The sequence below is a fragment of the Mauremys mutica genome, chromosome 6 (assembly GCF_020497125.1).
Source record: "Mauremys mutica isolate MM-2020 ecotype Southern chromosome 6, ASM2049712v1, whole genome shotgun sequence".
Lineage (NCBI taxonomy): Eukaryota > Metazoa > Chordata > Testudines > Geoemydidae > Mauremys > Mauremys mutica.
In genome coordinates this window covers 46,315,089-46,329,257 of record NC_059077.1, presented here as the reverse complement: position 1 = coordinate 46,329,257, position 14,169 = coordinate 46,315,089, and the positions used below count along the sequence as shown (strand labels likewise).

The 14,169-nt window shown below is 43.2% G+C and overlaps 1 protein-coding gene across 2 annotated transcripts; it reads left to right on the top strand.

The window, feature by feature from the left end:
• Nucleotides 1-415: 415 nt before the first annotated feature.
• Nucleotides 416-11,522, top strand: BTF3 (basic transcription factor 3). 2 transcript variants are annotated; one of them, XM_045022135.1, is made up of 6 exons: nt 416-574; nt 1,074-1,142; nt 4,896-5,009; nt 5,207-5,408; nt 10,299-10,355; nt 11,125-11,522. In XM_045022135.1, exons 2-6 carry the CDS (start codon nt 1,074-1,076, stop codon nt 11,169-11,171), a joined length of 489 nt encoding a protein of 162 aa, XP_044878070.1. In that variant the 5' UTR covers nt 416-574; the 3' UTR covers nt 11,172-11,522. The 2 variants fall into 2 exon arrangements, with proteins under 2 accessions (XP_044878070.1, XP_044878071.1); XM_045022136.1 differs by lacking the exon at nt 416-574 and adding an exon at nt 587-645.
• Nucleotides 11,523-14,169: the final 2,647 nt, after the last annotated feature.

Here is a 14,169-nt window from a genome sequence, read left to right as displayed (position 1 = left end):
AGCAATGTAGATAGGAGGGAATGGCCAGAGTTTAGCTGTATTCTAGCAGAAAGAAGAACAGGGTTTAGGGAGATGAAGAAGAAAGCCCACGCGAGTGCCCAGAGACAGAGCTGCAATTCTCCTGCAATCACGATTGCAGCAGCTAGGACGGCAAAACACAGACCAACGGCGGCGACCTGGTTTCGTGCCGCGGTTGCTGCAGGCAGGCGCCTGACAAAGGTGCCCAGCTGGGGTTTCCCAGGACGCTCGGTCCAGCAGCCCGCGCCACCTCTGGGGCTGTGAGGGGGGCGCGCTCGGGCCCCAGGCTCCCATCCGCCCCACCTGTGTGACGGCCCCGCGCTGGCTGGGCTCACCCCAGCGGCGTCACGCGGGGAGCGCGCGCCGAGTTCCTGGGCTGAGGTAGGAGGAGCGCGCGCGCCGGACGTTGGGTGTCGTCGGCGCGTCGCGTCGCCCGCCCGCCCCCAGCTCCTTCCTTCCTTCCGGCCACCATCTTGCGCCTCTCCGCGTGTGTGCGCTCAGTTCCGCGCTCCCCGCCCTGTCCTCTGCCGGGACAGAGCCGCTTCCGCCCGGGAAGGTACAAAGGGGCCCGGGGCTGGCTCGGGTCGCGGGGAGGTTCCCTGGCGCAGCGCTGCCGGGCTCGGGCCTGTGAGTCGGGGGAGACACCGGCGGGTTAGGCCGCGCGGGGCCCTGCAGTCGGGGAGCGATAAGCCGCGGCGGGGGCGCGGCCCTGCTGCTGGGGAAGGGCCGGGATGCGGCTATGGGAGTTACTCGGGGCTGAGTAAATTGTCCGCCCCCCCCCCCCAGCGAGAGGCCTCGAGCCCCTGCCTCCGCTCCCTGGTTTCGCCTCCTGCTTCCCCATCCTGTCCCCGGGATATGGCTGGTGTCCGCAGAGCGGCCTTGCTCCCTGACTGGCCGTCCCGGTACGGAGCGTGGGGTGGGGGGCAAGGGAGGCTTCCCCTCGTTCCGGAGATAGCCGGGGCCTGCGCTGCGTTGTAGGCGCTGCCCGCCGCGGGGCTGATCTCCCCAGCGAGCAGAGCCGTGTCCATAGTGTCGTTACTGCCCTTCCTTTTTAGATGAAAGAAACAATCATGAATCAAGAAAAACTAGCCAAACTCCAGGCTCAAGTGCGCATTGGGGGAAAGGTAAGGCACAGCTCCGCCATGCAGATGGGCACAAAGTAGCGTACGTGAAACTTTAAATCTATCTAAACTTACTGTTTTATCTTGGCGAGGTATGGATATGATCTAACCAATGTACTGTTTCTGTTAGTAATATGAACAGGAGTACTTGTGGCACCTTAAAGACTAACAAATTTTTTTTAGCATGAGCTTTCGTGAGCTAAAGCTCACTTCTTCGGATGCATAGAATGGATTCTATGCATCCGAAGAAGTGAGCTAAAATAAATTTGTTAGTCTTTAAGGTGCCACAAGTACTCCTGTTCTTTTTGCGGATACAGACTAACACGGCTGCTACTCTGAAACCTGTTAGTAATATGTTTTCCCCCAGTCTCTTGCCTATCAAATCCAACATACTTTCCTTATGGCTACATATTACCTGTGTATTTATGTTCTTCTAGGTCAGTAGTAAAAATAGAATGGAAATTCTTCTAATTGATTTTCCAGTGAAATCTGGCAAAAGTAAGGCTGATCGAGTCTCTCATTAAATGTGTGGTTCATAACTTAGATTGGGAAACCTTTGGATTTTCAAAAGCAAAATATACATTCAGTTTAAGCATACGGGTTTTCATAAAAAGAAACCAAAATTACATTTATGAAACTGGATACCATATTTCTTACCCAACAAGATTAATTGCCCATATGTATGTTCTAGTTTTCAGACTGACTAGGTTTTTCTGCATTTGTCCGGTATCATTGTATTGAATAGGTAAGCTACTTCCTGAAGTATCAGTTCCATGTCTTTAAAACAAGATCCAAATCATTAACAAATCTGTAGACACAAAATTATTTGTCATTTAAAAAATTTTAAAACCAGTCAGTCCTTTGTTTGTAAAGAGGGACTAAAGGTTCTGTGTCTTCCTGCAAGAACTGATATCACTAGTACCAGAAGTAGTGCCTTGTTTAGATGTTAGTGATGTCATCAATTCTTGCAGGGGAAACATTTTCTCAATTATTGTGTTGGCTGGATGAAAACCTTTCAGTTAGTCTTTGAAATAGGCCTTTCTGTAATTTTACATCTACAGCTGTTAACTACTTAAGCTAGGCTTATTTTAAATCATTTCAGTAATGTTAAGGGAATTTTTTCAGGAAAAAACTACTGCATATTATCTTTGCTGAGATGTGGAGTTGTTTCACATACGTAGTGTGAAAATTAGAAGAGGTGGAGGGAACCTATTGATGGCTGTCTGCTATACCCACCCTTGAGGGAATAGATCTGTAGTTTTCTTTAAAGGCAAACTTTGTCTTGTCTTTGTTTTGTTTAAAATTGCTGCAGAACCAAGAAATAACAAATGCAGATTGCGATCTCTATAAATACAGATTATAGCGAACTAAACAGGATTTTTCTGCCTGAAAGCATTTAAGTAGCATAGTCATTACATAAATCTGGTTTATAAAGAACACAGAAATGCTTTCAGCCACAAATTGAAGTGTCTTGTTAATGAGGCTTGTCTGGTTACATACCTAGTCTAGATAAACTTGATATGGCAGTGCTGGCTATAAACATTTTTATTCTAGTCACGTACATGTAATCTGGAGCAAACTAGGTGTGCACAACTTGCTCATTGTAGTGTTGATAAGTGTCAAAACTGGGTGCGTTTGTAGGCATACTAGCTGCTTTGTGACTGTAACTGAAAACAGTGGAGTTTAATATGCTAGAGATGCTATAGTTCAGTTTCAAATCGGCCTGGGAGAATTGGGGCAGAGGTAGTACCTGAATATGCTATTTAAAAAATAGACTGGATTTGATGGTGTCTAATACTGTCAGAAGTACTTTATTGCAGCATTGCAATATCCTGCTCCTCCACTCACTTGGTATAAGTACTATTTTACTCATGGGGAAAACTTGCTAATCATGCAAAGAATAGAATGTGCCTACTCTAGAAAATTTTCAAGGTTGTTTTGTAAGACTTCTCTGTCAGCTCCATATCTAGCTTTAGCAAAATTTCTTTCAATTCATTTGGGTGGAGTTTCAGAATTATTATGCCACTTGACGATACTATTATTACTTGCCGTTTTTGCCTAAGATATAGTCGTTGCCATTTAGCAAGGACACTTCAAATTTTTTTTAATTTTAGGGCAGGGTTGGCCAGATGTATTTCGCAGTATTCCAAACATACTCTGCAGCAGCCACTCATCTTTAATACATAGGTGGAACCCCAGGAATTGTGCATGTCTCAGCAGGATCACGGTGGATTATGTGTCAGAGACCTGTAATCTTTACAGGCTTCAATTCTGTAAAGATGAAAGCAGCTGCTATCCACTTAATGGAAATTAACTATGAGATTCAGCTAGCAGACAACTCCAGCATAAAGACTTAAACCAGTCCAAATGCATTTGACACCTATCTTAACCTATTGTGAATTGGCAGGTGTCTCTGCAGGCACATGCCAAAAAAACCTTTTTTTTGGTCAGATTCCTGCAAGGCATGACTTTAGACCTATTAAAAAGCCCTTTGTTCTGAAATATTAATGTAGTCCTGACAAGCTGATAAAAAGCTCCTTTTGGATCACTCCTTACATGAAAGGTCACTGTTCTGGTTGTAGTGACTTTCAAATTGCTGAGTGAGCTGGGTTCAGACTCTAGGCAGGCCGAGTTTCAGGCTGAGATTCCTTTCCAATTTGGTGGTAGAATTTCACCTTAACTGGGGCTACGTTTGGTCTTCCTATACTAGCCTACGCATCTTTCTCCACACACAACTTTAAAAGGGGCTGGGCTTTTTGCTTCGACTGGATTAAAGCCTATAATGTCCACCCACATTTTTCTTTACACCAATTCGCTGATCGGTACTCTCGCTGAGAGAATTATGTCTAAATGGATGTGCAACCGTTTCTTATTGCTAAGACCTGGCTGGCCTGAAGCAGAACCAGCAGGGTTTGGGACAGCAGACTTGGGAAGGAAAAGGAATGAGGTTAATAGAGCCATCAGTTTTGTGCTCTTTAGTTCAGGGGATGCCAATTTCTTGTGACCGTAATAGAAACATTAAGTGGCAATGCGGATCTTTGACATGGAGAAGAGCAGTCTTCCCTGCCAAATAACTGCACCAAATCACAAATCTAGGGCTCTTTGGTTGGGGGGAGTTGGCCCTCAGCAAGGGGAGAACTCATCTCATCTGCTTTGTAAATGGGTATGACCTAGAATTCAGTTCAATAGGACATTTATTGATGTGCAAAATATGAGTTGCCAGGTCAGAAAAGACCGATCCCAATCTGTCAGACATAAGTATCATCTGCTTGGGGCAAAGTTTCTCTGTGTTTGAGTGACACATTCCTATTTAGTGCTGTAGCATGTCTTATTATTCTTGGGATTTTGTATAGTTTTTCTCATTTCTTTTTGAATAGTAATTGATTTCTGATAACTTGAGGAAATCATTCTTGTACTTATTTCCTTTAATTTCAAGTTTATAAAAATATCAGAATTTGGATATAATTTAAGAAACCTAGAAAGGTTTCGATTCTCCTTTCTAGAAATGGTTCTCTTGGAAAGAGGATTTGATAGACTTTCCATAAAGTATATGTGGCAAATCTTTAAAGTGTGCTAAGATGGGATGTTTGTTTGAAATCTTTAGCCCATGATGTTGACATAGATGTCAAATTTACCAGTTGTTCCTTCTTTACATTTATACTATCATCATCCCCTGTGAGTGATGTGTGAAATAAGAGTACTTTAATTTGAGAACTGCTGTAGTATAAAGGTAAAACATATGTTCTTTCCACAAAGGGAACTGCTCGCAGAAAGAAGAAGGTTGTCCACAGAACAGCTACAGCAGATGACAAGAAACTTCAGTTCTCCTTAAAGAAACTGGGAGTCAACAACATCTCTGGTATTGAAGAGGTAACTGCTTTATTTAAGTAATTTTAATTAGTTTTGTGAAGTTTGTTATATCTACTTCTGAGTACCCTCTTGAACTGTTAGAAATGTTGCAAGTAAGCCTTGAGCTTGAACAATGCTTAGTTGTTCAAGGTTTCTATTGACATTAAATTGTAGTCCAAAATTTGACTGTCTTTATATGATTTTACTTTTTCTTGCAGGTAAACATGTTTACCAACCAGGGAACAGTCATCCACTTCAATAACCCTAAAGTTCAGGCATCTCTGGCTGCCAACACTTTCACTATCACAGGCCATGCTGAGACAAAGCAGCTGACGGAAATGCTTCCCAGCATCTTAAACCAGCTTGGAGCTGATAGTCTGACTAGCTTGAGGAGATTGGCAGAGGCTCTACCCAAGCAACGTAAGTAGTAACCTCAACATACTTTTTCAGCAGATTTATACATTTTTTTTTTTTTTATCTCAGCAGTGAACTTCAGGCGTAAAAATTCAGTGTTCCACCCATAAACTAATAAATGTAATCAAAAGAGAAATTTAATTCTCAGATCCTGTTTGCACATCAGTTTCCAACATGATATAGTAAAATAAAAGAAACTGGCCCATATCCCTTAACCTGCATGTAGTTTTCCAAATTCCAAGAAATTGGAAGCAAAGTAATTAATGGTTATTTTACTCCTCTAGGTCAGCTTGCTTAATTTGAGCACACTCATCTGTAAAATAGGTTAGCACATTTTTATCTGGAAAATTTATTAATTTACATTTATCTTTTAAAAAGGTAGCCTGGGCTGTTTTTCCTCTTGAGCTGGCTGTGTTCACTTGCACAGAATTTCAGGAGGGGATTTAGAGGCACTAAGGAGCTCTAATGTCATGCTCCCCGTCTGGTTTAGCAAAGGTAGGTCTGCCTGGCGAAATGTTTCAGTAGCCAGGAGGCAATGAAGCAGTATCAGGGAGTTCCTAGAGTTGGTATGGGGGAGAGAGAGTATCAAGGCTTCCACCTCCAAATTCCTAGGTAAATGAGAAGAGGGGAGCAAGACAGCTCCCACCAGCAGCAGAAGCAATCATCACCGTGCAGTCTTGGATTACCACAGGTAGGGGCTGAGATAGGTACCATCAATGCCATATGCCTGAATTGTAAAGAGGTAAGTAGAAATGAGGGTGGGTCCCCTCCGCCCAGAAAGGTGCTGCTGCTACAGAGCAGGGTTTGGAGGAGAGTGAATTGGTGGAATGTGGCTAGTTTAACTGTCACTGGGCATCTCTCTCACTGCCTGTGGATGGGGGCTTCCTGGTCTTGCTCTTCTCTTCCAGGTTAAATTTTTGAAATACCTGGGAGAGGAATCACAAACTGTTTGCTCAAGCTTATCCCCTCTCCTTCAGAGGATGAGGCCTTTGCGAGCAGTTGGGATGATAGCCAGTTTCCAGCAATAGTGAGCCTGGCTGCAGCTTTCCCTGTTCCAATGCACCCCCCTCAGAATCTAAGGCATTTGTTTTTTCGGGGGTGCAGAAATGTTGCTTGGACAGTCCTCTGGCCCCGCCTGCTGCTTTTATATCTGCGGTCAGGTAGTGAATGGCTTAGGTGTTGTGTACACTGCAATTAAAAACCTGTGTCTGGCCCATGTCAACTGACTTGGGCTAAGGGGTTTAGATTAAGGGGCTATTTAATTGCAGTGTAGGTGCTCTGTCTGGAATCCAGACTCTGGGACCCTGCGAGGTGGGAGGGTCGGTCCTAGAGCTCAGGCTGCAGCCTGAAACTGAATGTCTACACTGCAGTTAAACAGTCCCTTAGCCCAAGCCCTGCGAACCTGGGTCAGCTGGCATAGGCTAGTCACAAGTGTCTAATTGCAGTGTAGACATACCGAGTCTCCTCCAGCACGGCCCTTTTCTGGGTAGGGGAGGCGTAGTTGTCTATTCTATGGATGGGGGAGGGTGGTGGGTCTCCTGTTTTCTGCTGTTAATTCAGATGTGGATGAGGAGGTTGCTCGATCCCCTCTGATAGACTAGAAGGTTCTTTATGCTTTCCTGTGGCCCAGAGGAATCTGCAGAACATCTTCAGCAGCTGGGCATCCTGTTCCTATCTCACCAGGAGTTCAGATCCCTCCCTTCCTCCTGTCATCCTTTTAGATTTCCTCAGGACAGTGGTAGCAAGATTCCTTGGAACTCCTAAATCCTCAAAAATAAAAGGACCCCGTGACACCATAATGGACCTTGACTCTCTTTTATATGACCAAGTGCTAATCTTGGATACACCAAAACTTCGAAGGTCTAATATTAAAAAGTTTAAAATGTTACTTTGAGTCAGTAAAACACTCAACTTTGAATTGATAAACAGTTGCTTAAATCCACCATGCAATATTGCTTATTGGATTTGGGAATCTGTAATTGTTGAAAAGTGACTTGCCCATGCTGTTTTATTAAAACTGCTCAATTTATAACGGCCTGAAATAGCTGATTTCCTCCAGTTTATTGGCTAAGCTTGTGGAGGCCTTACACTTGGAGTCTCTGTAGAATGCCAGCTTTTGAGTGCTGCATCTGATCAGTAATTTCAGGAAATGTGCTAGACATCACTGGCCAGAACCTTATTGATTTGGGGGAAAATGGGGGACACATGAAGCTCTTTAGCACAGCCACAACCTTGAGTACCTCTGCAATTGGCTATAGATCAGACTGGTTGGCGGAACCCTTTAATGCTTTCCAGCTAAAGTGTATCTCATCTCCTGTTATCCTCCCAATAGAGTTTAACATGTTGACACTCTGAATGACTTCTGTCCCAGACAGAAGAATGGTGGGGGCAAGGGGGAATGGAGGCATACACACAGCCCCAGCCATGGGGCAAAGAATGGGGGACTTGGTATGTGGAGGGGAAGGGGGCAGAATTGGGGATGCCGGAATAAGTGGAGGTGGGGAAGGGAGAAATAGAAGTGTGCACAGAGTCCCTGCCATGGGAAGGAGAATGGGGAGAGTGAACAAGGGGCACATAGAGCTGCCAGAATGTGGGACTCTGGTGTGGGATGAGGGGGGTGGGTAATAGGGGGCACAGAGACCCAAGCGGGGGGGGAGATTAGGGTGAATTGCAGGGACTCCCTAAAAAATAATGGGGTGGGGGAGTGTGGTATAGAGGGAGCTTGTGATTGGGGATGGATGTAAGGAGCCCTTCTGTGTGTGAATAAGCTCAGATGTAAGCTACAAAGTTTGACTTCTTAGTAGCCTGCTTTTAATACTGATTTAAGATTGATTTTTTGACCTATCAAGCCCAAAATGGGTTTTCCCTCTTTCATCTTGTGGTGGAGTACTTGAAGTGAACAACCTCCTTTCTGGTTTCAATGTGGTGCAGGATGCTCTTGGTTGGGAGGCAGGGGCTTAAATTTACTTCCCACCTACCCTTTTGGTCCCCAGAGCCAGGATTTAGTGATTTCAGAGATCTGCTGCAAAGTCATCACACTCTTCCCAGACTTTTAATGGGAAGGATTGATTGGTGGGGTGATGAAGGTGTTCAGTCTTCCCAACTCAAAATTCTGGTAAACACACTCACTTCTTTTATAATCTCCAGGATAAGCACAATTAAGCATGCTGTAGCTTATTGTTCAGAGCAGAGGTCGGCAACCTTTCAGAAGTGGTGTGCCAAGTTCACTGTAATTTAAGGTTTCACATGCCAGTAATAAGTTTTAACGTTTGTAGAAGGTCTCTCTCTGTCTATATTTTATAAATAAACTGTCGTGTTTAAAGTAAACAAGGCTTTAAAAATATTTAAGAAGCTTCATTTAAAATAAAATTAAAATGCAGATCTTATCAGTTCAGTGTGATCCTTGTCTGGGGTTCCAGCCACCCGTCCCGCTCAGCCCGCTGCTGATCTGGGGTTCCATTCACTCGGCCGGCAGCGGGCTGAGCGGGCCGGTGGCAGACTGAGAGGGGCCGGCGGGGGGCTGAGTGGCTCAGTCCGCTTGCCAGTCTGGGGTGCCGGCAGCACTCAGCCCCCCGCCGGCCTCTTGCCAGTCGGGGTCCCAGCCGTCGGCTCCGCTCAGCCTCCTGCTGGCCTGGGGGAGTACAACCTCAGGCTGGTAGAGGGCTGAGGGGGGCCGGCGTCCAGGATCCTGGCTGGCAGGAGCTGGTCTGGTCTGGGGTTCTGTCCGCCAGCTCCTGCCAGCCGGGATCCCAGACGCTGGCCCCCGCTACCAGCTTGGGGTTCTGCTCCCCCAGGCCAGCAGGAGGCTGAGCAGGACCAGCAGCTGGAACCCCAGACCGGCACCCCGCTGAGTGCTGTCGGCACCCCCAGACTGGCAGCGGACTGAGCCACTCAACCCGCCACCGGCTGAGTGAATGGAACCCCAGGCTGGCAGCAGGCTGAGCAGCTCAGCCCGCCGCCACTCTGGGGTTCTGGCTGCCGGCTCCTGCCAGCCAGGGTCTCAGCTGCCGGCCTGCTCAGCCCGCTGCCAGCCTGGGGTTCCCTGGAGGTCCCCAGGCCAGCAGTGGGTGCTGAGTGGGGCCGGCAGCCAGGACCCCGGCTGGCAATGGGGCAGCATCCGGAACCCCAGAGCAGTGGTTGGCTGAGCCACTCAGCCCGTCACTGCATGCTATCAAAAATCGGCTCACGTGCCACCTTTGGCACGTGTGCTGTAGGTTGCCGACCCCTGGTTTAGTGTCTGGGATAGACAGAGAACAAATGAATTATCAATGGATCAAGATGCTGTTTTAATCTGAGTAAAATCCCAGCTTTTGCATTTGCAGATGAAAATGATTATTCATGCAAGGCACTTAATTTGCAGTGTTGATTGAAATAAGTGTACATTGCTGTAAGAAGTTGACCAAGGAAACAGGATACATGATACAACTATTTTTACTGATGTGCTGGGTGTCTTCTGATGAGACATAATGAAATAGCTCCCCCCAAAAAAGAACAGGAGTACTTGTGGCACCTTAGAGACTAACCAATTTATTTCAGCATGAGCTTTCGTGAGCTACAGCTCACTTCTTCGGAGCAAATTTGTAGCTCACGAAAGCTCATGCTGAAATAAATTGGTTAGTCTCTAAGGTGCCACAAGTACTCCTGTTCTTTTTGCGGATACAGACTAACACGGCTGTTACTCTGAAACCAAAAAAAAAAAAAAATACTCCTAGCTGGGTCTTATTTCACAATTATGTAATAAACTTGCATCACAGACACTTCCCCTGCTGAAAATGTATTTCAAGTTAACATCAAACTTCAGTTTTGGCTTTATTCCAAAAGAATTATTTTGTAAATTGAGATTTTTACAAATAAGCTTGGCATTTAAAATGGACATTACATTATTTATGGTTACAGCTGTGGATGGAAAAGCACCGCTTGCTACTGGAGAGGACGATGATGATGAAGTCCCAGGTAAGAACAAACATAAAATAGAAACTGATGAAACTGTCCCGCAAAGTACATAATACATACATGCAGAATTGAGGCTAAGAATTCAGTAGGATTAAAAAGAAAAAGATTAGGTGTTTGACAATGAGAACATCACACACATGAAATAGACTTGGGGTCGGGGGCATGGTGGAGAAATGGTTAGGGGATTAGTCAGCCACTAATAGTTAAACTTCCCTATGGGCAAGTTATTCCATGGTGGACAACTATTAAATTTTTTTGCACCTTCCTCTGAAGTATCTGGTACTGGCTGCTGTCAGGGTATGAGACTAGATGGGCCTCTGGCTTAATCCACTCTTTTAGGCATTTTGTAGAAATAATAGCATCTGCAGTTTTTAATGTTGGTAAACTAAAAATAATACATGCTATCAATGGTGTGAATCAAGGAATTGGCCTAATACGTATCACGAGGGTACAGAGGAAACCTCCTCTTCTCTTCCCTCTCCACTTCCCACCACACAAGTGTGGTATAGCACAATTAAGTGTGCAATCTGGTGTTGGTGGTTGTTGAAGACAGGATTCATAAGATACTAGTGGTTCATCTACACCAGTGTCTTATGTGGCATTTATATTTTTATGTAGAAATTGTATCGTTGTTACAGCTTTAGCATTTACATCTCATAATTAAAATACTTAGTCAACTTTAAGATAAAAATCTTAGACTCGATATATTTGGTAAGGTGAAAAAGGTACTGATGCTTTGGTTTCAACATGTACTTTTCTTTCTTTCTAGATCTTGTTGAAAATTTTGATGAAGCTTCAAAGAATGAGGCAAACTGAACTAAATGTCACTTTCTGAATAAAATTAAAACTTGAAAAAAGCTACATGAGCTGCTATTTTATATTGTGACTGCTTTTATTTGTAATTTTTTTGTATTATGTTTACTGATCTGATGAGGTCTAAAATCTGTAATATTTGGAAACTCCTTGAACATTGCAGCTCTTTTCTGTTATTGCTTGTACACAACATTAATAATCAGCCTGGTTGAACTGAACAAACCTAAAAATTAGTTTAAAATCAAATTGCTAACAATCTTTGCCTATACAGTTAATTTTCTGAGTAACTTGTATACAAGCAAAAACCTGGCTTTAGTGAATTTTGGCATATAATAAAAGATGTAAAATTGAAAACTTGTTTAGTGTGGCTTTTATTAGAAAAGCAAATATTTTTAATTGGGAAATCTGGTCTAAATGTTGAATAATCGTATTCCTAGAAGATCTTGCTTCTCTGCAAAGCATCTCCCAATTGCCATGTCACAGAACAATGCTGCTTAAAGTGTTAGTTCTAGAATTGATTGTCATAAGTTTGAAATGCTCATGATTAAGCAGGGAAGCCCCCTGATAGTTGTAGCCCAGTACAATACCTGTTGGGTTTCAGGAACTTTTTTTCTTTTGACCCAACGGCGTTTGATCAAAATTTCTTCTACACTGTGGTATTGCTTTGGTGCTCAGATTGACAGTTAAATCCATATTATTGGTCTGTAATAAAACTAAGGGTTGCAGATAACTTGGGAAAACTAGGTATTAATGTCAAATCTTGTGTTCAGAAATTACAGATACATAGAGAAACCCAATCCAGTGGATTATAGCAAAATTATTTTTCTCACTAAAATTGTCCCAATATCAATTTTCACTTAAAGCACTATAGTTACTGTAGGGAAGCTAGGCTGTACTATGGAGTTTGGGAAAGGGAAAGATTCAGTAGAGCTAATGGCTGTTCTCTGAAAAGTGAGTTTGTAATTTTTATTTTTTTTAAAACACAACAGAACTGTTAACTGTCTGGTCACCTCTGCTTGCTTTAATGGCAAGTTTGTGTTTCTTTGAGCAGCATTTGTTGTAATGGGCTAAGACTAAAATGGATTATACTCATATATAAAAAGGGATATTTATTTAGTCTGACTTGGGCTAATACTTGAAGGGAGTGGAGTTGAAAGCCAGACTTTGGATTGGAGAGCCTGTTTCTGGTGATGGATGAGAGAGAACTTTAGTTTCTTTGAGGTTGAGAATGTAGTCCTGGCAGCTAAAAAGATGATTTTTTTCCTTTTGTGGATTTCTACAGGGCAATTATTTCTTCTAAAATAAACTACGTGTACAATGTCATGTTTAGAGTAACTTTGACTAAAACCACACTTCAGCAGTGATCCCAAATATGATACTTTGAAAACTGGTAGCAAACCAGTCTTGTTTCCTCATAACCAAGAAAGGATGGGGCTCCGTGTAACTTGCCAAGCCATGTAAGTCATGCCATGACTTTATTGTGCAACTTGTAACAAGTTTCTCCACTATTTCTTAACGGCCACAATTTGAGTCAGGGTAGAAGTTGGGTGTGTCTGGTCTAAGAATTCAAACAGTAATCGTTGCAGTTTAGTTTCCTACTTTATGGAGGAGGAATTCTGTTTCACAGTGCACACTTACTATCTAGCATTAAACTGGAATATTCGTACTGTCACACTTCCATGCTTCAATTAATCTAGTTTCTGTCAATAGTAAAATATGGGGTATTTCAGTAATAATGGACTGCTGTAATGTCTCAAAGCACTTAGAAGAGCAGTGGCATAAAGATGGTTGATGATTTTGTGCAACACATTCCAAGATTTGATATAGGATGCTGGTGAAGAACTGTCCCTTAGCAGAGACTTCCAAGAGGTACAAATGGAGAACCATTTTCACAACACTTTACTTGACTATCTCAGAATAGCAGCATTTCTGCCCACCTATAGAACTAGGCAGAAACTTGCTTGTAAAAGTTTCCATTTTGTAAATTAACTAGGCAGATCTAATACTCTTAATGGAGTCTACTGGAGTTCAGGGCATGCAGCACTTAAGAAATACTTGCATTTCCTAAGATAGTTTGACTAATTTAGAGGACTATCCAAATATCTATCAAACCATGATTACAGTAGATCCTAAGAAGGTGCGAGAGGGCACACTTTTGTTGTGGTTCATGGTAATATAATTGACTAACAGATTCTAATTTTTCTCTGTATGTGCTCAGTCTGATTCCATGTTCTGTTGTCTCTACCTCTTGAAGTTAACTGATTGATTGCCCTAAACATTTAGAGGTTGTCACTAAGTATTGGCAGTTTTCTGGAAGTTATGAGCTGACTTTTTTTATTAACGTGTACTTTCATCACTCCAGTCCATTCCATGTTGACTGCAACTATTACAACACTAGGTATAGTCACAATCAGCAAAGAAAACTTCATACCTATATTCTGAACAGCTTTGACAATGCAGAACTGCAAACATGTTCACATTTCTGTTTAAAACAAAGGTCTTTGCAAATCATTAAAACTGACCTAGCTTCCCTGTAAATGTCAAATTAAACCTTAGAACACCTGGATTCTAGTATAGTAGTTCAGTGCTGAAAGGGCATTCTTTACCAGTTTCTAGGGTCACAGTTTGAGCTTTAATCTAGTTTATTTTAAACTTGCTACCTATTCCAGGCTGTAGCTGTCCTGCTGTCAATCAAAAAATAAAGTCCATAATAAAAACCAAAGCAGCTGCAGAGCCCTGTGGATGGACAACAGCAAGTCAGCAAAACTACCAAACAATCTTTCCCTTTCACAGCTGTTTGAAAGAACCTTCTCAATCCACCTGATGCACAGACCTCACTCAGCATGTCCCTAAATAGCTATTCCAGAAGTTACCCTTTGGAGTATATTTTAAGGATCAAAACATTTCAGGCTATTGTGGAACAGGGGCCATAAGCTCCAAAGTTGAGAAGGCTCACAGAGATTGCCTTGTCAGTAGTTTAAATGGGAGTTTTAGCTTCAGT

Bases quoted from the DNA above. Each gene is read 5' to 3' on its own strand.
- BTF3 (XM_045022135.1), top strand. From the start codon at position 1,074: ATGAAAGAAACAATCATGAATCAAGAAAAACTAGCCAAACTCCAGGCT. The intron at 5,010-5,206 runs GTAACTGCTTTA...TTTTTCTTGCAG, and splicing joins ACATCTCTGGTATTGAAGAG to GTAAACATGTTTACCAACCA. The intron at 5,409-10,298 runs GTAAGTAGTAAC...TTATGGTTACAG, and splicing joins AGAGGCTCTACCCAAGCAAC to CTGTGGATGGAAAAGCACCG.